General features: G+C 41.4%; 1 protein-coding gene across 1 annotated transcript; it reads right to left on the minus strand.

The window, feature by feature from the left end:
• Positions 1–1,243: 1,243 nt before the first annotated feature.
• Positions 1,244–22,290, minus strand: cavin2a (caveolae associated protein 2a). The gene is made up of 2 exons (XM_006793695.3): positions 21,524–22,290; positions 1,244–5,288 (listed from the first exon to the last, which is right to left on the minus strand). Exons 1-2 carry the CDS (start codon positions 22,118–22,120, stop codon positions 4,443–4,445), a joined length of 1,443 nt encoding a protein of 480 aa, XP_006793758.2. The 5' UTR covers positions 22,121–22,290; the 3' UTR covers positions 1,244–4,442.
• Between the last annotated feature and the right edge of the window lie 1,355 nt (positions 22,291–23,645).

Genomic DNA, 23,645 nt, shown 5'->3' on the forward strand with positions numbered 1-23,645 from the left:
TTCGGACATAGGAGGGAGACAAACACCATCAAAACACCCCGCTCGCTCGATCGCTCACAAACGTCGGAGAAATGAAGCTCATTAGACGTTTTAACGATGTACGCAAAAGAGCTGCTTAAAATACAGTGATCTTAAATAAGGTTTTTCTTGTGGATTTTATAAAAGTTGTATCAGACAGTAATAAAAGTAAGGTTACGACTGCTGTGGAAATTTCCTTCCAAAGTTTATTGTTGGCAAAGGGAATGCCGGTATCGATATCCTCTTATTAACAGGAAGATTCCCTCACTTTATTGGTGGAAATCAAAATTGAAATCAAAAGGGCTTTTATTGCGAATCGCTTCTACAGAACATTTTGGTTAGTCTCCGTCTTAATTGGATTAAACTGTGTTAAAGGAATAATGTGATCTTATGTTACTGTGCAATCCCAATTAATGGAAATTTGTATTTCTACAGTATCTGATTACTGACCTTGCTACTCAGTGCTAGTGTATATAAAGTCAATGGTTAATATATAAAGTCAATAGCTAGTGCTAGGGATCGGGGTTAAGGTTGGTCTACGGTGCTGCTGCAACATTAAGCCACAACCAACCAGGATTTTGTTGTTTGAGAATGAATAATCTGATCTAATCTCAGTTTCATGAATCCACACTGTGTAAATAAGGGTTGAGTAACCTCTCCACTCCTTTCAGATATGGGTGATACACAGCTCTACCTGCTCTAAAGTGTACTAGATTCCAGCGCTATGACAAAACTAAACAACCATACAGCCCTGTCAGCAACAAGCTTAACTAGCCTACATGTTTTCTACGCAATTTTAGGTCAAAGGTATTGAATTAAAGGACACTTACTACTAGGACTCTACTAGCTTTGCAGGATTCACAATAATGCATATTCATCTTATACTAGGTCATATGGAGGCCCTTAATACATTCTCTCGCTAAAAAGGGTAGCTTGCTTCTGAATGGCCATCTCCAGGTGGTTTGAAAAGCAACTTTAAGCCTGAGATATATATAAACATTTAGGAATACTTGCTTTTAATGACCTCATACAGATCAAGGATTACTTGTACACACTGCATACCTCATTATTTACAACTATAGTCGTATTTTATACGTGCATTCACACAAGTTTGACAGAAAAACAAGGAAAAGCACAATAGATAATCTTGACCTACCTCTATGTAAGATCTACACCATTATCTTGTTTAACCTTAACATAGATTAAAAGAAAACAAACAAAACAATTTCAGTGTTATAAAATGTTTATTAATGTATACAATACTAAAGTCTGCGAAGGAAAGGTCAGCATGTTTACAAGATTGGTGAGGGGAGCACATTTAAGCCCTCAAGTGATGAGTAATCTTCTGCCATGAAGGAAACTTCTTTGGTTTAAGTGGTTATCTAAGTCAGCTGGATAAGAAACAAAAACAAAGATTATGTTAAACACAAGATCACTACCTGACAGCGCTCAAGGTGTGTAGCACACTGTGGTCCTCATAACTCGTAGATTTAACAATGCAAAGAACGAAAAGACGACTTTTGAACAAATACACATTGTATACATTTATTTTTTTAGCAGACCAGATAACACCAAGTAGCATATTTGCATGAATAAGCAGAAAGTACACATACACCTAGTGTTCAATCCATTTTCATCTTGGGTGATTTATATGAACGATTTAAATGAAAAACAAAGGTTAAACACACTCAAGTTGTTCAAAAGAATACATATCAAATTGCTTTATGCATTTATTCTTAACAGATCTTATTCAATAAACGTGCAGAGTATTGCTGTAACACACAAAGCACTTTTTTTTCTCCAAATACTGTAATACCAAAATGTGCTGTGTTTGCAGGGACTGTTATTTGGCTTTGAATTTTAGTGAAAGATAAAATCATTTACTTTTACTTCAACCTACAAACATTTTTGATGAAAAAAAAGCTCTGAAATGCAAGCAAGCTGCAGAGGCCATTTATAAAAACAGAGCCATGAATACCCTTAGATTACTGCTTAAACATAGTAACAACAATACATTAGTTAAACAGCATATTTAACAATTAACATATTTTATTTGTTTAGTTGTATTTCAACAGTGGATAGTAGGTTTTCCCCCACGTGGTGTAAACATACAACACAGTCTATACAGCTTTGCTGTTGTCAGTAAATTCTCTATTTAATCTGATATCTGATGTATACATAAGATTTTTTATATTTCTGTTCAGTTCCCATGTTAAATATTCCCATTGATTTCCCACAAATGAAGCTAAAACAATACATATGTTCCTGCATAAAACATACAGACTGAATACAAGTGTAAGAACTTTTTTTTTTTTAAATTTATTTTAATTTTTAAAAACGTGGCACATATATGAAGCGAGTCACCTGAATGATAATCTTAAACTCAACTATTATTATAATTAGTAATGTGTCCACACTTTTAATAAATTGATCTTTAATGTATAGTTTAGATTTTATTTTTTGACTTAAATCAAGACTAACGCATTATTACTCACTTCAATCAGAAGCAGTGTAACACATCTGGTTCCCACAGTTTAAACACAATCCTACTAAGATGCACATACTGTTGCTCAAAGGCAACTTTTGCATCTTTCCCAACAGCTCAAGTCCTTTCCTAGACATCTCACCTCGCCCTCCACTACGAGCTCATGCCCAGGAGCCTCTGCCGGGGCATAACACCTGTGGCTCCACGTACGCCGTTCCTCTCTCTGCACTCCCAATAAGGAGGCCAAGAGCATGAAAAATGAGCTGAGAAAGAGTCATCCGTCAAACCTAGGAATGCTGCCTTCTGCCTTTATCCACTTCTGTGACCTCTCTGGATCCACTGCACTTGGTTGGGCTTGCTAAATTATTTTTAGGAAGTCATGGCATTGGACAGCTTGGTAAAAGCTCCAAGGAAGAGCAACAAGAGAAAGGTCACTTTACAGGAACTTGAAGGAATGACTTTCAAACACAAAGCTGATGTTTGCACCTCCTTTAAAAAATGTCTTATGGAGTTAATTTTCAAAAAATTAAAAACGCCACGGAATTTCCGGCATGGTTTACTATCACCCATATATACAAAAGCATAGGAATCCAAGCCTACTGGGGAGCAGTTCCTTATACCAGCTGGTGCACGGTAAAGACACTGCAGGTGAATGTCTGTGCAGCAACAAGACAGACAGGCTTTACTGATGAAACAGTGTTTACATTTTAAACATATGAATCCCAGTAAACATTTCACCATGAACGTTAGGAACGCCTTCAAGACAAACAATTTAGAATCACCCAAGTATCACATAATGACAGAAATCTCACAGATACATTTATGTACTGAAGGCAGTTATCGCATAGCAGTGTGCCTCACATAGAAAAATACAATAATTTCTCCAAAATAGACACTCGGTATCTATACTGCAGTCATATGCTTTATTTGCATCAGCGTGACTGAACTCAAACTTAATTCAACCATAATAACCACAATTTTTAAAAAATATTTTAATTTTTTAAGGATGTTCTGAGGGTTTTAAAATGTATCTATTACATTTAATTTCTATGTGATGCAACAGCTAATTGTTAGAAGTCAAATGGCAGCGGTATGTAATTCAAATAGTGTTTCAGGTAATGTTTAAATTGTTAGGAATGACGAAAGTGGATCTCACTATGGGACTATATGCAATGCGTAAAACCTGAAGTGAAGGACAAGAGGCACGACACAGCCACCTGTTAGTCTACATCAGGTCAGCATAGGCCTAAGATTTCAGTGAACAAGCTCTAGTCCACTACTTAAAAAAAACAACTAAAAAAAAAAAACAAAACAAAAAACCCACCCCAAGACCTTTTCACTAAAAATGCTGAAACTTCCCATTCCAACTATTGCACAACCTGGCAACACACTGCCTCACCAGGCTGTGGGCAGAACCACGGTTGGCAAAGATTTACTATTTTTCACAAAAACACAAAGAACAAAAGAAGCTATCTGTCAGTGAGGAAGAGCGGGCCAGGAGCAGACAAACACAGCAGGAGGGAGGTATTTGGTCCCGTGCCCAGGAGATGTGCACCTATTGAAGTGGTAGGCACCAGCTGAAGAGAGTAAATTCTGCAACGTTGCCTTATTTGGACAACTTAGCTACAGAGTTCATGGAGCAGTTGCACTAGAAGCTTCAATCTGAACTCTTCACAACAAGTACTGTCCGGGGTTGCTGACCACATCAGGGTTTTTAGACTTTTCTGGTGATAATTAAAGGTAGTGTTGTGGGAAAGGTTCGGGGGTGGACTACCTCGAGAGGTCGAGAGGACGTTTCTAGTGTAAATAGGTGCTAAAGACGAGAACATGAGACAGTTTGCGGTGGAGGGATAAAAAGTTGTGCCTGCTGTGTGCTCAGAAATCGGAGAAAGAAAAGAATAAACGGGCAACTAGAGCTTATGATCAAAATTCAATCAGATTAAGAAACTTGCTCCACAGCAACTGCCGCTGCGGTAATCTGGGTATCTGCTGCCGTCTCAACAGGAGTTTTCTGTTCCTCTTTTTTTTCTTCTTCTTCTTCATCCTCTTCATCATCCACACCAAGATCATCTTGCTCTGGAAGTGCCAGACCAGCAACATGATCACCATTAATCTCACTTGATGCTTTTCCATTGAACTCTGCCTTCAAGCTTTCTGGGCTGGAAGGGCTTAGCATCTCCTCCACAACCCCCTCATGGGTATGCACTTCTGCCCGGTTGAGCTTGGCATCCATGCTTCCCAAAGGAGGAATCTCTACGTGGGCTCCTCCTACGGACTTGGGCACATCTTGTGAAGGAGACTCCCCGTCTCTGACCTTCTTGACATTGAAGGTCATGGGAGACACCTTAAAAGAGGAGCTCTTGGCAGTTGGGCTCTTGGGGTGGTTAGGGGTGAAGCTCTTCTTGATCTTCTCACGTTTCTCTGGTGGCACGATCTTGGTGGTGATCTGGCTCATCCTTTTTTCGATGCTCTGGCGTGAGAAGGCCTTCTTGAGGCTGTCGACCTTTTTCAGGCTGGACCGCTTGAACTTGTCAGACCTTCTCTCATAAAATACGGAAGTGGCCCCTAAACCTTCACAATCCAGACTATCTTGTTCCTCGTGTGTTGGAAGCTCATCGTCGGAGGACAGGTTAACGCTCTGGAGGACCTCATCTTGGGTATGGATGCCATCAGTGGAGCCTGTAACAGATGGAGCAGGCCGGGTGGATTCTGCATCATACTGGCTTGGTTGTGGGGTCTTGAGGGAGTCCTTGACTGACACAGTGGTAGGGATCTCATTGTCTTCCTGGTGGAGAAACAGAAGGATAGAGAGAAGTTTATCAAGAGGGCAATCATGTTGATCAGTAAAAGAAAACTATGAATAAGGGCAAGTCTGACAAGCAATGCGCTAATGCTGTCTGGATTGGCTATGGCTGGTTTATACTTGAGCCTACTGATGATTGCTACAAGAGTCTACATCCTGACAATTTAAGTACAGAAGGTGTACTTCAAACTGCACTTTCAAGCACACATTACTGTGTACTTTTTGGTTAAGCACAGTTGTTTCTGATTCATCGTAAACTGACGTCTGTGTTTAATATTCTCAGCCTGCTGAGGACTGAGGAAACAAGTCTCTGCATGCCTCCCAGATTTTCTCCTCAAGGTACCTGAGGAATTCCACCTGTTTCTTTGCAGTAGTCAAATACTTCATACTGTCTTTTATACCGCCGACCTCCCCATCCATAAACATACCGATAACCACTAACCCAGTAAAATAAGAAGCAATTGTTTCCATATGCAGACATTCATTTTGTTCAACTCTCTCTTTTTCTATGGGCTCCCCCGCCTCCGTTCGACTTCGTCCCCACCCGTCTGTGCACAAACATGCTATCACACACATACACAGCCAATGTTCTCCTCCACTGGGGATTTATGAGCCTCAGTGCCCACCCACCACTGCCCCTATCCTTTCACACCCAGGAGTGAATGCAGACTGAAGGTGAAGCTTCAGTGGTTGACATACCCCACTACACATTTGAAATGCTCATAAACAAACCCTCCCTGGAAGAGCCTAAATATCGCCACTGTATTCTCATCTTTGAGCTAATTTAATGTAGCACAGTGTGAAGTTTGAAATGCATTTTAATGCTTTACAGTCCATAACACATGATGTATGAGCTGACTGACTAAATTAACTTCTATAATTTCTTGAAGCGGACCCATTATGGTTTTGAGTGCTTTTCTTTATTTTGTGACACGCACACACACACGCACACACACACACACACACACACACACACACTAAACAAGTAATGAAATCAGCATATGCACAAATAATCCCTCTGAGCCAAACCCTCAGGTTTCAGAGTGTTCTGAACATATTTTAAGACACTTTTTTCTGCTCCTCGATCTGTATGATGTCAGAGTGGATGTTCCTTATATGGTAATTTCAGCCACATAAAGCCCCTCCCACGTTCTGCTCAAAGGAAGCAATGACGTGTACATTAAGTTGATCGATTTCTTTGAATATGTGAACTTTGTGGGAAATCTGTCACTGTAATGTGAGGTCACAGATCAATAGTGGACGAGCACATTTTTGAGATCTTTAACATCTACATATATCAGTTATAATAACCAGTAAAGGTGCCATTAACCTTTATAGCTGACTAAAAGTAAAGTTGAACTAAGCCAAAAATAAAACTCTGGCTAGAAAAAAAAAAAACAACTTACAATTTCTAGTCTTTGTCAGTCTTGGTCATTTCTTTTCCAAAAAAAGAAAGAAAAAAAGAAAGAAAACAAACAAAACAAAAGGGCCAGATGAGACCTTGACAAATCTTTTTTTATTGCAACTAGGGTGACTCAATAAAAAGACAAGACTGTCAGTCAAGTATTTGTGTTGCAATTCCTCTTCTGAGCTTCTTGTACTTTGCCCACTGCCAAATACCACTCATATTATCATTAAAAACGAAACCACTAGCTTTTTCTTTGCACCTTGCATGTAAGAAAGAGTCTTCATTCAAATATGACTACACTTTAAAGAATGCATAGTAGCTCTTGGGTATTATGAGAACGCTTAAAGCATCAGGATGGTTTATGTTGTTGAATGCCACCATGCATCTTTCTTGGAGTGGACTGGGCCAACCACACTGGAACAGGGCCAACAACAAGGTCTTTGAAATGCCTAAAAAGTGCCCCATTCTGTACAATTCTGTAGCCCTTTTGTTGATGCATAAAAAAGATGCAAAATGATAATAATTATAAAATGAGTCATGATATAAATTAATTTTGCCTTAATTAAAAAGCCCAATCAGTTGCAACAATATAAATTAGTGTGATTGCAGTGTTTGTATGCAAAAGATTTAACTCTTTATTTGCAAGAAAACTTTTTCACATTTTCAATGTCATTTCTGAATTTGTCTGATCTTCTGCACAAACTCAACCAAACTGGGTGACATGAAATCTGAAATACCCCAAAACACACCATTTGCTATGTTCTGCTGCCGTAGCTTTTCCGAGCACCTAAACTACAACTTATGTAAAGCTTTTGTGAAATGGTAAGTAATGCCCTCCTGTTTTTAACCACCTTGCAGACACCTGATATCTCCAGCTTCATCTGAAACATGCAGCTGTGATTCGCAGTTGAGGTGTGCCAAGCCAATAAATCTGTCAGCATGTTATATAAAGCACAACACCCAGAAAACTTCAAGAAAAGGGACACATTTTTTTTTTTAAGGGGAAGGAAAAGAACAATGCATGTTTTACAGCTTCAGAATATAAAATGCAATATAGACAGAGTAAAGTTGATAAAGCTGATTCATTTCAGAAGTGCAAGCCAGTTACAACAGCCTCCAGAAATCATATGGCAATTTCTAAAGAAATTACAGCTCATGAAATTTCTTTCTGGGATGTTTCTAAGAAATACAAAATATCAAAGAAATCAGGATCTGAGAATGTAGAAAGTCTTTATTCACCACCAACCAGTGTTAGGTGTAACCCTTCACAAAACACTGTTATTCTACATAATAGTTATAGTTACTTTTTAAATGCTAGTAATTATTTGCAAGTAAGGTGTCACTCTGAGGAAAATAACAAGCTTGATGCTGGTTATGTGGTGCAGAAAATGCTACAAATATCAACTTACTATGCAATGGGGTAAAGTCAGTAGACTCAGAGTTAAATATACAGTGTAAGCTGTGTAACCAACCTGTGCAAGAAAAATGCACTTGGGTGTTTACTTTTCATCACGCAACTCCAACCAGTTACTTATCAATATGTAATGCTGTAATTTTAGAAATTACATTTTAATAGAAGAATTCTTTCAATGCAACCCAAAACGTTTCTTAAAAAAAAAACAAAAAACAAAAACAAAAAAAACAGTATCAGCCCAAAAGTGCCCTCAAAAACAAATGAGGGTTGCCATCTATCCTACGAATTGGGAACTGTGATGCACTCTGGATTTGGGGCTTGAAATCCCCCCGAAAAAGACAAAAGAGTGGCACCTTGGGGAACAGCTCTGGTTACCCGCTGCCTCTCAGTTGGTTTAACTGTAATCTCTCCCTTTCAGTTTTGTTCTCTGTGGCACGTCATTGTTGTTCGTGAATGGGCAGAATCTGAATGCCCTATTTTGTTGCTGGTCTGACACTGCGGGACCGCCACAGAAACATGTTCATGCAGACTCAAATCAGAATAGCCAGGAGCTCTGTGGATGACAGCTTTAAAAAAATAATAATAAATAAAAAAATAAAAAATAAAAAAAATCAAACACATTAGAGATTAGAGAAATGCCAGAAAGCTCACTTCTAGGAAGATGATGGTGCTCCAGGCTTTGTTCTTATCTCCTCTGTTCGTGTGTGTACACTTCAGATTGAGTTGGGCAGTTTTAATCAGCATGATGTATGAGATTTCTTAAGGGTTAAGCACCCATCTAAAATCTGACCAGCTGTGATTAGAAAAAAAAATCAGAGCCAATATGGCCTCTCCTGACCCCCAGTGGAGCATTTCCTGGTAATAAACACTAATCTTCCCTGATTGTTCTGTGCAGTTAAGGTTTCTAAAGATTCAATCTTGACACCTCTGCACCAGTCTGGGCACGTCACAGACTTTGTGATTTGGCTCAAACATGTTTGGGGTAATCAGTGTGGGTGCTGAAGTGTTTGTGGGAGGCAAATTAAACACAGAGACTGAGTTCTGAGCCCACCTGTGACTAAATCTACAAGAGTTTGTTCAGTAACACTGTTATTAACTGAGACATGCATTGCTCAAAATGTATGGAGATGGCTTTAAATCCAAGAGATGTACATTGCGCTATATTTATGGGACTATCTATAGAGAACAACAGGGTAACCAGTGCGATTGCACCCATTGGTTTTGTAGTCCACATGGGTTTTTTGAGGAGCCAGAAAGCATATTCCAATCACATGGTACCATGCTTTCAGTTACTACTGCTAAGCTTGGTTATTAGTGTCAGTTAGTGTCATGTAACATACTAATAACAATCAAGAAATCCAAAATCAGATAATTAAAAGTGTTCCAAAAGGGCACCAATAGCAGAAGCAGGGTGTGAGGGATACGTTCAGTCTAATTACCAAAAGACAACTAGTGGCTACAACTGCCTGTTGTTGGCAAACCTGTCAAACCGAGTACACATGCCCCTAATCTAAAACAACTAAAGTTGTTATGAAGGGGTAAACTACCTATGGAGGACAATCCAGTGTTTATGCCAGGCTGTAAACATGCTTGTAGTGCTTCTAATCTAATCATTTTAACCTGGGATTTGTGGGACAATTTGTCTGCACATAAGGGTGAAGTAGCTTTTAAAGAAAGGATCTTTTTATTACTTCATGAATCAGCAACTACCGTCTACATTTTAGGCCCTACATGTTATTTAGAAAACTTTGTGAATATGGATGGAAATAAAAGCAGAAAGTTGGGTGGATTTACACTCACTAGCCACTTCTTCACTTGCACTGCTAGCACTGGGTTGGACCTCCTTTTAAAACCGCCTCAAATCCTTTTGGCACAGATTCAACAAGGTGCTGAAACATTCCTCAGAGATTCCTCAAGTCAGCAACAGCCTGCAGCATTTAGATGATCAGTTTGTACTAAGAGGCCTGACCTTACCATCTGAAAGTCGCAGCAGAAATCAAGACTAATCAGACCAGGCAATGTTTTTACAATCTTCTGTTGTCCAGTTTTGGTGAGCTCGTGCAAACTGTAGCCTCTAGTCTGCACCTAGTATGGTTTTCTGTCATTGTAGCCCATCGGCTTCAAGATTTGACGTGTTGCGCGTTTAGAGATCCTCCTCCGCATACCTTGGTTGTAGTCAATGGTTGTGTTGAGTTACTGCTGCCTTCCTACCAGCTCAAAGCAGCTTGGACACTCTCTTCTTAAGTCTGACATCAACAAAGCATTTTGCTCAGAGAAGCTCAGTGAAATCTTTGTCTTTTTGGACCAGTCTCCAGAAATTCTGCAGATGGGTGTATGAGAAAATCCCAGCAAATCAGCAGTTTCTAAAATACTCAGACCAATCTATCTGGTACCAATAACCATGGCGCATTTAACGTGATTAAAATCACCTCTCTTTCCCCATTCTGTTTAGTCTGAATTTCATCAGGTCATCTTGACCATGTCTACAGGAGCAGGAGTTGCTGCCATGTGACTGGCTTATTAGACACCAGCATTCAAATACAGATTAATGGATGTACGTAATGAAGTACCTCATAAGAGCTACCAGAGATGAAATCTGAGATATAACTTTGGTGTGTTTGGCTGCCCAAGTATATTAAAATAGTGTGATATTAGCTTGCCCTCAGATTAGCTCCCAACAGTGTTAGCGAGCAGGTAACAAACAAAATTTCCCTAAATACCATTTGGCCCATGAGTGTCCTGTGTGTGTGTGGACCTTGCATTCTGGTACAGGGCTCTTGGGAACCCTCTTAATTAATGCACCATCTAAGCAATCGCTCATTAGCCCCCAAGAATGCGATACAGCATGTGTGTTTGAGTGTTTGTGTGCAGCCATGTAGGACGCCAACCATTATAATTAAAATATATTTGGAAGCAACCACAAAACAAAGTTAATTTAGTGTGACAGGCGGTTTACTGTACATTACAGGGCACACACTTCAAAGATATCTTGTACTAATAATTATATAATGTAGTTCAAGAGCCCATGTAACTGTTGCATGTAGGCCTGTCAAGATAATTATTTCATTGACCGAATATATGCACATGAACACGTTTTTTTCTTCGTATTGTTGACCATACATTTGTTTATGTCAAATTACGAGCAGCCTTTTAGCCTACATGATGCCACAATGCACTACAGGATTTTCACCACCTTTCTACGAGTTGGGGCCGCGCCTACGCGGGATGAACAGGAAAAGAATATGCCGAGACACGTTTTTCTCTCATACCTTCCCGCACTGCTTATGTTTTTTTCCCTCCTTCCTTTCAGTCTTGTTTTCAGACAGCTCCTCCACAGACATGAACACCACACACTATAGTAATTCACGGAATATTGCCCATAAAACGACAACTGTGACCTTGGGCACATTTTGGATGATCCATTAGGTGATCACTTTGTACAAGTGTAGAAAGAATAGATATTCTTGTGAACTCTGGACAGATTACTAGATACTTTGCTATGACATGAGCTCATTGGTATTTTGGCTAGATGAGCTAAAGACAGAATTATCCATTATGTCACCGATTGGTTTATTGACTCTGTATTTACACTATTATTAGTGCAGCCTAGACTTAAAACTAGTAGTAGATTAAGAATAAAATTCTGCATGTCAGTCAACAAAACTGAAGCACAGACTCCCTGATTACATTAAAATACGTCAAAGGGCACCAATAGCACAAACAGGGTTAAATGCCAAGGGGTTAGTAAGGTACGCATGTTGACTCACTATTGAAGTCAACCTCAAGTCCTAGAGGAGCTGAAGAGACAAAGTAGGTGAAGTGAAGATAACACATTGCCAGTACCTAAAGCTCATGTTTCTTCCCCCCCCCCTCTGTCAGCTGCCTATTTCTACTCAGAAAGTTGACAAGATTAGGTTCAACGGAGCTTTCCACATCTCTGCTGTTTTGCATTAGAGCCAAATGAAAGAAGAAACATCATTTTGATTTTGTCTTTGTTACCTCTATCAAGGCAGCTAGGTTTTAACTGCCCAATCAAAAGGCACCACTCAATACATTTTGGTATCAAGGAGTGGATTAGAAGGAGTTTTTCTTAATTCACCACCAGAGACAACTGAACAGGCATCCACAGAGGCCCTCTCTATGCAATGTTTGATAATTCACTGCTCTTTGAAAGGTTGTATTAATTCATTAATATGTCACCCATGCTACCATTATATCAATCTCACGCTGGATCTAACAATACGGTTTTTCCTGAGACATGTTTTTAAACAAAAGTAGCAATGGTGACAGGACAAGTTGGAGGGTAGAGTTACAATCGAATTGCAAGTCGTGCAACATGTTGCTAAGCCTCAAGAGTCACTTGCTGTACTCAGATAAAGAGATCAGGGTGGGGAAAGGCAGAGTTGCAACTGAGTGAAAGAAGTGATCTGGGCTCGTATTACTGGATGAGTGACTTCATGTTTACACCGCATGCACCATGACATCCTATACTGTTTCTTTTGTATCTCTTCTCTCCTCTTAGTTTACATATGCGTGCACGTGAATACAAACATCCGTTCACATATTCAGAAAGCACAGGATGGACCTCAGAGGACAAATCCAGTCTTTGGCTTTCTCGACATTCACATGAACCTCAACTGGAGTTTCTGTTTAGAACTTATTGGCAAACTTCACCATTAATATCTCACGGAAATAAAATATTCAGGACACCAAAGCACACAGTAATTAAATGTGTGTTTTCCTGGCTCTTCAGCTGAACGGGGGTTCCACCAGGTGAGGCTGGAGCAGGTGTGCTGGTGTAGTTAGTCAGGCGGCCTCCTGGGGACAGCAGCAATGAGAGGGCACAGCATCACCACCACTCACACAGAAATCCCTGTTACTCTTGTAATTTTAGAATGAGGAAATCTGGAGGTTTATTTTAAAAAGAATAAACGGACGAGAGAGCGGAACGACTCTGTGCTGCTCGCACAGAATGGACAGCTCCAGATTCAGAGATTTTTTTTACTCCCTTTTCGACAGTCAAAGCAAAATGTCAAAGACAAAGTTGTGAAAGATTTCCATCTTCCCACTGTTTCAAAATTTGCCTTTCCTCACCATCTGTACAATACCACTGTCCATTACACCACAGCCACGCTCGTCTATTCCCAGAACAATAGCAGTGTCAAGTCCACCTGGAACTCACATGATTGCGCACATTTGCATTCACTTTCACCCCTACCCAGCTTTTTCCAAAACCTCACATCCCGTCTACCCTCCAACCCAGTGTGAATGAAGAGCCATCTGTGGACACAGGAAGGAAGGAAATGAAGAAAAGGAAATTGAATTCTACTATTCTGACTGTAATTTTACCAAGAGACCTGATAAAATACCACTGTGCTCTACACATTCACTTCTGAATGTAGAAACAAGCACTGTATTGTAGCCCGCCATTCCAAATGTATCAATTATGACAAACATGACCATAAAAAAAGAAAAAAAAAATCTCATCAACGACTTTGCTCCAATTTTGAATCCTGCCCCTTGGCGTAATACCCACAGAGCTTTGCAAACAACTCGGAGCATTCTTTTGCATTTGCACCCCTCCCATATCTGCCTCGCCAAAAGAAAACACAGCATGTTTACTGGGCCTGTGAGCTTGTGTAATTGCACAATACAATAACCAATTGAGCCACGATGTCATGCTTACGTGCTGGCAGAATGGAAGCTGTGGCAGTCTAGAGAAGCTGCCATTATTGCTGTTGACATAAATGATGTTGTTGAGGAAACCTGTTGACACAACCCATTATTTACAGGACAACCGTGAGTGCACTTTGGCTGCTGATGTGTTTCATATTCTGTCACATAAGCTCTCCAGTCCTAATGAATTCACCTATGGCCTCGTATCCATTATACAAACCCATTTATTGACTGGATCTCTGCAGCCTTGTCACTTATTGTACTTCCTCTGCATCAACCAGATCCCAAAGTTTAGCACAATCTATCCAACAGAGAATGATGCAGAGTGCTAAATAATGTCTTCACTAGTTTGCACTCTTATGTTAATCTCCCTTTGCTTTTTTGTTCGAATCTCTCAAGATCCTTCTTCACACAAAGCTCTACTCCCATTGTGTGCGTGTGTATCAAAACCATTGTTTGATAAGGGCTGCGGGAGCATTTTTGATAAGGCTCGCTATTTGTCACAATGTTTACTCCATACAAAGGTTAAAGGGCACATGTGTCCGCAGTACAGACAGGAATGCTAACATGTCAAATTTTCACATTCCGTTTAAGAGCAGAGGAATGAGAACAAAATAGTTATTGTTGTCTCTCTTCCGGGCATGAATGTAGAGGCCTAAAAGAAGGGATTAGACCGATCACAAAAGTCAGAAACGGCAAACGACTCTTTACCCCTCGAAAGCCTACTAGGAATAACGCTACGAGCGCTTTCCTGAACTCAATTATTGGATTTGCAATGGAAGTAAGTGAGGGTGGTCTCTGCCTTTAAAGCAACTCTTGGAAAAAATAAATAAATCTACAGTAATGTCATCACACACACTTTTGCTGACATATAGTGACATGTCAAAACCTGTCAAAAAAGGTGGCATTACCCTTAGTCTGTACTTAGCTCAATGTGTGGGCAGGGGTGGGGCTTTACACACATTGTGAAACAAAGAGCAGAGGACACAAGTGGCAACTTTGGCAGCCATATAAATGAAATAAGTGAACATTATTAACAAACCAAAATGTTCTGTTTAATTTGATTAAGTAGAAAGGCTTCAGTCTTTCCATGTTTTACACTGATCAGCAGTTGCTGAGAAGCTTTTGCTGCACTAGCAGTGAGATTATAAAGGCAGTTTAAACTCCAGTAACTTCCTCCTCACTTCAGTGGTCTCTCCTTTGCTCTACGTGGACATGATAGAAAGTGATGGGCATCTTGTAACAGAGCATATCATGAAACTGGCATATACACACTGAAACCAAGAGCACAAAAACTACTACAAAAACTAGTGAAACTGTACACTGCACAGAAATTCAAGAAGCGCACACAATCCACTTTTTTGCCTTCAGTTTCCTGGAGGGATGTCCAACTGGGAAGATGGGGCACCCTTCTAAATCCACGGTGGTGGAAACACTGAGCTTCATTACCTTATTAATAATCTGAGATATCATGGAAAATGCTCCCGGCGCTTCCCAAATAAAGACGTGCATTGCATCATGCAATACACTGAGAGACTACTACCTTTGTTGTATGTCTGCAGGTATGACTTTACTGCAAAAATATCATAAATTAAACAGTCAGACTAGATTATCAGTCATACAGTATCAGTCAGTTGCGGATACCCATCCAGGCTCTCATGTTACCACCTCTTTTCTGCGTTATTAAAGCTGTTACAGATGGTATTTTACTCAAACATTCTGCGGTTGCAAACCTGCCTTTGCCTCAGAGGCTGAAACTGTTGAGCCGACTCGTCAAACCTGAATGTTACATCAGGAATAAAAGCAAGCACTTAAGGTAATAGATCCCCATTCTGATGCACGGGGTTTGCTCATTTACAAACTTCTGTATAATCTCCACACTCGTTCTTATACTATCATTAACTGACAATTGCAGGCCACGTATTCACTTTGCCTTTTTTTCCCCCCGACTTCTTATCATTTTTCACTCTATATTTATCTCTTACTCGCAGTTCTGCCATTTTTATTTTTTGCTGTTGGGAAAAAGCCAGAGGATTATCTGAGGAATGAACCCCAAAGGAAAAGAAAGAATGATAACAAAGCGAGAAGCCATGCTGTAAACATAGTTCATTATTCAACTAGAAAGCACGCCTTAAAGGCTGCACACCCATTTTAGACTATTATCACTGAGACCAGTTTTACTCTTTAGAGTCTTGCTTCAAACAGCACTTTCTAAAAATATTTCTAACAGAAAAAAAATAAAAATCTCACTGTAGAGCACAAGTTATACTCATGATCACGATTCCTTTCTAGAAATGTCAGCATTGTACATGTTGTCTAATTCAATTTACACATGATTTGTAGCCAAAATCTACATTTTGTGCAAAATGCATTATCACACGTTGAAAAAAAAAGAAAAAAAAAAAGCACACATGTAATTTGAGTCGTGAGCTTTATTAATCCATTTCCTATCTGTTGAACTGGAACATGATAACAGATCTTATCTGTAAGTCACATTTAAAATCAGTTCTGTTTAAAGCAGCTTTTCCACAACCACAAAGCCACCACACCCACCTGTTGCTTAAAGAAATGGGAAAATAAGGCTTTGATTTTAAATTAAACTTGTGCTCAGCTTGAGTTGCAGTGTTACTCGCTTACTGTCGAGTATGAGCATGTATTATACAATAGAACAGAATAGCTCTTTATTGCCCTTTATCGTCATTGTACATGTATAACATTACTAATAAAGTCACTAATGGAGCATTTTGGAGAAGATGCATTGTATAGTTACTTGTGTATTATGTAACATTAGATAACTTCAGATATTCTGCTGGTGAGCCAAGCACTGAAGCACAATCCTCAGTGTTAGTGAGCTTCTGACGAGTCTTTTAATTAAAGTGATTCTATGAAAGCACAAGAAACGCGTGTATGTAATTACAGTAATTAACCATAATTATTCAGCAAAACTCATGATAGTTATGCTAATCAGCCATACAGAGTCATTGTGTTGGGTTTAATATTAAAAAAAGTACAGTTAAAAGATAAACCGGAAAACTGGTTGAGAACTGAGCCAAACAATGGACGCAATACATCCAGCGGCTATTTAAGCCCCATTCTTCAACCAAGTGCGATTCAGAATAAAACATTAATGCAGGTTTGCAAATGGTTAACTTTAGGCCTCAGTCACAAAGGCCTACAGATGTGCTGATGATCATCTGGCAACCACCTGTTCCTAGGGAATGTGAGTGGTTGCTGGTAGTAACTAGCATGAAATTGGTTGCAAAGAGGTGTATGGTGCTGCATTGGTGGGTTGCTAGCAGAGTGGTGTGGTGGTCAGTAGTTTGCATGGAAGAAGCTTATTTATCTGCAAACACTCAAACTATTTGGTAAGAGGCACTAAAACTGACATGTGAAAAAGTAACAACATTTGTCTTCAAAGTTAAAGTTGCACGTCGGTTGCAGCACAAGGTCCAGCACATTCTTTGTGACCAATCGCCAACCGATCAGAGAATACACTCGGGGTGTGACGGGGGTCTACAGGGCTACCCGACTGAGGCCTTAATAAAACTAAAAGGACAAAAAATGTCATCACTTGGATGTTCCGAGATGTGAACTCATCTTGTGACTGAACGTTTGCGGTTCCATCTTCAATCTGACAAAAAGTTCTGAACTTACACGATTAGTTGCTAAGAAAGACAAATATTACTTCAACCTTCTTTCCCTGCACTGTCGATGATTTTGTCTTTACCCATGGCTGCATAAAGTAACGTAACTAGTTACTCACTTTAACTACACCTTTGCTGTATTCAACATCTGCGGCATGTATGCACAGCAGGTCTGAATGCACTGAAACAGCTAGCACTGCTTTCAGCCATAACGTGGTGAAATCGACCACGTCAAAGAGGGAGACATACAACAAACCTCGACTGTAGCCTGCAGACAGCTTCCTGCTCCAACCTGTAAAAATACTGTGAACATACATAATACGTACTCCAGTTGCATTCAAATATCTAATTACTCTTGTTAGAGAACAGATTTTTATAAGGAAAGCTAATAAGAGAGCCGCTCTGAGTTTAGCTTGCAGGTTTTTTCTTGTCTGTTGTGTCACAGTTCACTTGAATATACAATTTGGGACTTGAATAAGAGTTTAAAGTTGTGCACTACAACTACTACTATTTTGATTTTTTTTTTCCAACCCTGCTCATTCAGCTTCTTTGAACTACCAGTACAGTTACAGTGCAGGGCTTGGAACGTTACCAGTTTTTCCTCCCTTTTAGAGAATAACAAAGCAAAAAAAAGCAAAAGAAAACAACCTTTTCTTCCTGTTTGGAAAGCTGCGATTAAGTCACAACTTTGTGTCGCTGTATAAAGGCTCCAAATCAACCGGTAGCAAAGCAAACAAAATGAAAATGACAAACTCTAAACCAATCAATCAAATGGTAAAAGGTGGGAAAGAGGTTTCTAGCTGATGCGAAAAGAGTGAATATGACTACATGAACGTTTTGTCCAGTTGACAGCAGCAAAACACAGTAAGTGTGTTTATTCTGGCCTGAGAGCCTGTTTCTCTTTCCTCGCAGAGCGATATGAAGGTTCTTTGATAGGTCATGTAAGTGTGACGGTGTGTGAGAGACGGGGCTTCTGTTGCTCCCACTGGCTCTCTGCGATTAGCGATCCTGCAAACCCAGACAATCGCCGAACATCCCCTTTCCCATCCCTTCGAGGAAAGAAGCACAGCTGTACTCTCGCTGCTAAATACACAGCAAAGCTCTGCACACATGCAAAGTGACAGAACAAATAAAACCCTCACGCCGCTCAAATTCAATTTGCCACAGAGGTTGACGTGGTTGTTGCGAGGCTATTCCACGGTGAAATAAACACAGATGGGAGCGTTATGATCTACTTAAAATAAATGACTTTTCTGTCGCAGCAAATTAAATTCCAAATACAGCGCGTTTCATGTAGCGTGCCACAGAGATGCAAATTCAGATAAGCTATAAGATCTCCAAGACCCCTCAGGTAACGAGCCTTTGAAGCGCGCCTATGTGACGAATAATAGGAAAATAAATTTCTGCGATCCAACGTTTTACCTCTCCAAAGAGAAATTACCAAAACAGTCTTGACACTGTACACAGCGGAATCTCTGATGACTTGGAACTCGGTCTGTTTTGCGTGTGTGCATGTGTGTGCGCACACAGCAACAAAAGGCCTGGAGATGGGAGGGCCGTACGGAGACAGGAAAAGCACTGATGCACAAAACAAACAAACAAAGCCCAAGCAGCAGTAATTAAGACCTCATTAGTCCTCGTTATGCGCAGGAATGCAGCCGAGCGGCAGAGCGGCAGAAATTGCTGTCATTTCTGACCGACCACGGCCAAAGCTAGTATGGGACCCCTGCTCCGTGCAACTGAAGGCATTTAACCAACAGCCCTCTGTGTTTCCGCCTCATCTAGCACATACAGGGTTTTGGATCAATTCTGCAGAGCAGGGAGGTGAATAGAAGAAAGTTTGGCTCTAGTGTGGGCGGCAAAATATCAAAGAGCAGCGTGAGACGTGTGGCACGTGCTTTAGCGAAGTTTCAGGGAACCAGGACAGGTGGTTTGACCAGAGAGAGAGAAGGAAAAAAAGGTGGATTTAGTATAAAAGACAGAAACCGGGAGTGAAACAGAGCAGATAAAAATATATCAGACAAAAAACAGAGTACAGCACTAGATGGAGAAAATATGGACCTACTGGTACCAAATAAGAGAGATTAGGGGAGGGGTAAAGCGATGGAAGAGTCAAAAGAGGTGAAGGAATAGGGGCTACATTTAACTTCTTTTACTACCCACTCCCCTGGGGGCACTCTGAGTGTCATTTACAAGCTCTGGAGCTGTATACACCTGACCCAACATATCAGCGTAACATCCACTGGGCAAGTTGCAAGAATGCACATGTTTTGCGCACACGCCCTTAAGGTCATTCCTAGTCTTTCTACACCCATCTGCAAACACTCCACCTCCTAGCCTGACGTGAAATTGGGGGGAAAATGAAGGAACATTTTAAGCAGAACCCAAAATAACAACAGAACTCTACTCGTGCTCATTTATATGCTGCTTAGGTGAGAGAAACTCGAGCACATGCAATTTGACGGTGCATCGAAGGCCAGCAGCACTGTCCACTCTCATTATCGCCAAAGCAACAAGTCACTCCCTTCTAGCTCATACATACTAAACGATCTTGGCACCTGCTGCGTTTGAACAACAGAGCCTCAGTACCTGGGAAACCAGATAACAACAGCGGTTAAAAGCTTGCCGAGGCTCTGGCTGTGTCAACAGTGCCCCCTCCCACCACCCCCCTTTTCACTACCTGGGCACAAACTAGTACACACATGCTCACAGGTACCCACGCGCGCATGAAAAACCATGCACGAAGACTCCCACAGCCACGCAGCAAACATCAGTCGGTGCAACAATGTATGGAGAACAATTTTCAGTTCTTTTAATGTTCCTTGATAAGTGAGGGACGGTTTAGGTGAAGAACCATTAGTCATAGTTCTCACTCGAAACCATCTCCTGAAATTACAGAAAGTGGCGAACTTTTTTTCCCCTGCCCGAGTACAGGTGTGATATGGCAGTAAAAGTGGGAAATCCATCCAAAGAAACCACTTGTCTCTCTGAATTATGACTGTGGGGTGTAAACAGATCCACTTAAAGTCAGAGTCTGAGCCCTCCTCTATTATGCTGTGCAGCTCCATTCCCAGACACACCCTTCTCCTCGCAAACAGGACTCAAATGTACTCGAAAGGGCCTCAACTCATAAATAATCTGGTTATATTTTGCCTTGGTTTTTTGCTCAGACTTCTTTTAATATGCACACGTGTTTGTTTAAAAGCCAGCTCCGCAAGTTTTGGAGAGCTGAAAATGAAAATGGCGCAAATCACTTACGACTCGTCACGTGTCAGTGCCAACCAGGCACATGGCGAGCGTGCACACAACCAAACACACCCAAAACTGCAGTCAAATGTAAATGCAAATAAAGCCAACACACACACAAGTTCACTCATCTACCTTAAAGCAGTAGTCCAATCATTGAACACTGAGTTTTAAACAGTTTGAAAGGTTACTCGAGTTACACTGAAGATGTTCTCATTTTTTCCCTCCGTTTTCCTTCTAGGAGCAGGTCTCACCACTTTGCCGCCATCTTGAAATGCATCCAGACACTTGTTTGGGCAGTTATTTTGGAATATTACCAGGTCATAAAAATCGCACGCATAGGAACCACAAATTTGTCAAATCTGATAAATAGTGCTTAGAAATCTGCCGACTTTACCCCAAAATAAGGTTATAAAAATGATTTTTTTCCCTTCTTTTGACGTTTTCCTTCCAAAACCATCTTTGTTGTTGCTGAATTCATGATGCTTTTAGTGCTACGTCTCCCTGCCTGATCGTGTCTCTGTTTGTAACGCCATATTTTGGTCTGCTTCACATACTGTTTTAAACCCAGGTGAAGGGACCGTGCTGACGTCACTATAACGTCACCAGGGTTACATTTTCAGAGTGTGCAGCATTCCAGCTCATGCAACTAAATCAACTGTCTGGCTGCGTTTACAGACTTGAACTTAGAGTTTGTGAATAAAACGAGCTTCATATAAAACTCGGGGGACTGCACCTTTAAAATTAGTACAAAGGGGCGTTTATTCTGGCTGGAATGCCGTCTGTGCGTCTTTGACACAAAGTTAGTGTTTCTTTGTGCTTCCCTCACCTGGAAGATGAGCACTTTGAAGTGGTTCCTCTTCAGCAGGTGGCTGTGGTTGTTCTCCAGCTTCTTCACCTGCACCGCCTGCTTGTCCAGGCGCACCCTCACTTCCTTCAAGTGCCCGCTGGTTTTGCGAGAGCGCTCCAGCAGCTTGTCCACGTTTAAGGCGGTGGTGAGGTGGTTCTTGGTCAAGCGGGTCACGTCGCCCTGCACGCTCTGCACCGCGTTCTCCAGGTCGGCCTGCCGCTGCTCCATCCGCTGCTGGTTGTCCTGCACCGCCTCCATCATGTTTACCAGCTTGTCCAGCAGCGCCACCACCGTTATCGCGCTCACCTGTCCGCGGTCCACCGGGCTCCCAGGGGCGACCGCGCCCGGGCTGGTTGGCATTTTAAAGCCGAACCTGGAGAGGGTACCGGTCGGGGTCGGGGTCGGAGAGGACGAGATGGGCGGGGAGGACGCCGGGCAGAAACTCGGGATGAGGAGCTCCGGGTTCTCGGACTGCCGGCTGCACTCGGGCTGGGGGCTGCTCTCGGGCTGCGGGATGGTGTGGGTGCTGCCAGAGGCGCTGCTGCTGGGCTCGGCGTGGGGCGCTTCTTCTTCCATGGCTCACGGGTGGTCGTGGGTCCCGCAGTGACTGCGTGTCTTAGAGGCACACGGGAAAGTTTTGCAGACTCTCGGATGCTGCTGCTGCTGCTGCCACTTGTTGCAACAGGGAACTGGAGAGAGGTGTAAACTAATTCCTGCACTTCTCTCGGCCTCCACGCCCCTTTGCCTCTTTCTCTCTGCACCCCACACACGCACAAACACGCCGTGAACTTTCAAAACACCTCCCCTGCAGGGAAGGAGGGAGGGGCCAGGCTGCTATGGTAACCGTGAGGGCCTAGCCCAGTTGACAATATAGAGGTGGAGTTGCAGTGTGTATGTGTGTGTGTGGTGTTTTCGTGTGACTGCCACCCATTCCACATCGAACAAGCCTGGCTGCATTTGAAAAATATCTGTGAAGGCTGCTATTGTTTACGACACTCAGGTGGTGTGTGTGTGTGTGTGTGATAAATCACATACATTGTTTTGTCTAAGCCAAAGCATGTGTCTCTATCCTTACATGTTGGTGTATGACTTGGTGTGTGAGTGCCCCGTGTGCCCCCTGCTCTTGTTTTTGACTTTGGCCAAACTGACATGGAAATGTGGAAATCCCTGTTTCAACAGTGAGCTCATCTGTTGCCTGGCACGCTGCCCTGGCCTTTGTGTCAATCAGCCTCTTTGTCACTGTGACTGTAAATCTTACTTTAACAGTAACACAATTGCCTAATCTGCCTTAACATGTTGTATCAAGTAAATATGCCACATTTATTAAGAATGTGTCACAAAACTAGAGGCAGAAATTTGAATAAGAGCAGAGAAGCAAGTGTGTTTAGCCAAGTCATTGGTTTCCCCCCCAAACAGAAAACCTGCTGTACATCAAAGCTAATAAAACAAGGTAGTCAAGCCCCCGCCTGAGTTTTATTGGATTCTTTCTGATAGAGTAAAGGCTTGGTTGGTTTGGTTTTCAACTGTCTCATCTAAGATCAATACTGTCCCACCCCTAAGCTCAGATTAGGTTTTCCACAACTACTGTAGCTCATGCAAAAAGCCGCACCTTAAAACAAGCATAAAAAGAAAGCTGACAGAGGCCTCCGCCAAATCACATTCATAAAAACAGTCATCTCTCTGTTTTTGATAACAATTATTACATCTCTGTCACTTTAATATGCTTATTTGCTGCGTTGGTAAGGGTTGCATTTGAACATGTGGTTCTGCTTGTGTTGTGCTTTTCTGTAAAGAAGAAGCTGCAGTCAGGGCTCAGTTAGCTTAGCACAAAGATAGAGTTGTTAAATGCATGTCCAGTGTTTGCAAAATATACCGATCAGCGCATGAAACGTCATTCATTCATCATCCATTAGCACCTAATTTGTTTGCTCATTTAAAACCAAAGAGTACAGAATGACATCATGGGATTTTATGAAGGAGGCTGCAGCGTGGACTATATTTTGACCAGGTGCAGTGACCTGGCCATAAAGGAGGTATGCTAATTAGTGAGCTTTCAAGTCGCTGTGTTTGCTTCAGTCGACTCTGTGTCTCCAAATAAAAA

This window comes from Neolamprologus brichardi, chromosome 16 (genome assembly GCF_056152115.1).
Source record: "Neolamprologus brichardi isolate AB-2024 chromosome 16, ASM5615211v1, whole genome shotgun sequence".
NCBI lineage: Eukaryota > Metazoa > Chordata > Actinopteri > Cichliformes > Cichlidae > Neolamprologus > Neolamprologus brichardi.

Excerpts from the sequence above, each read along its gene's own strand:
- cavin2a (XM_006793695.3), bottom strand. The coding sequence starts at position 22,120 with ATGGAAGAAGAAGCGCCCCACGCCGAGCCCAGCAGCAGCGCCTCTGGC. Across the intron at positions 5,289-21,523 it reads TCAAAGTGCTCATCTTCCAG|GAAGACAATGAGATCCCTAC; the intron begins GTGAGGGAAGCA and ends TTTCTCCACCAG.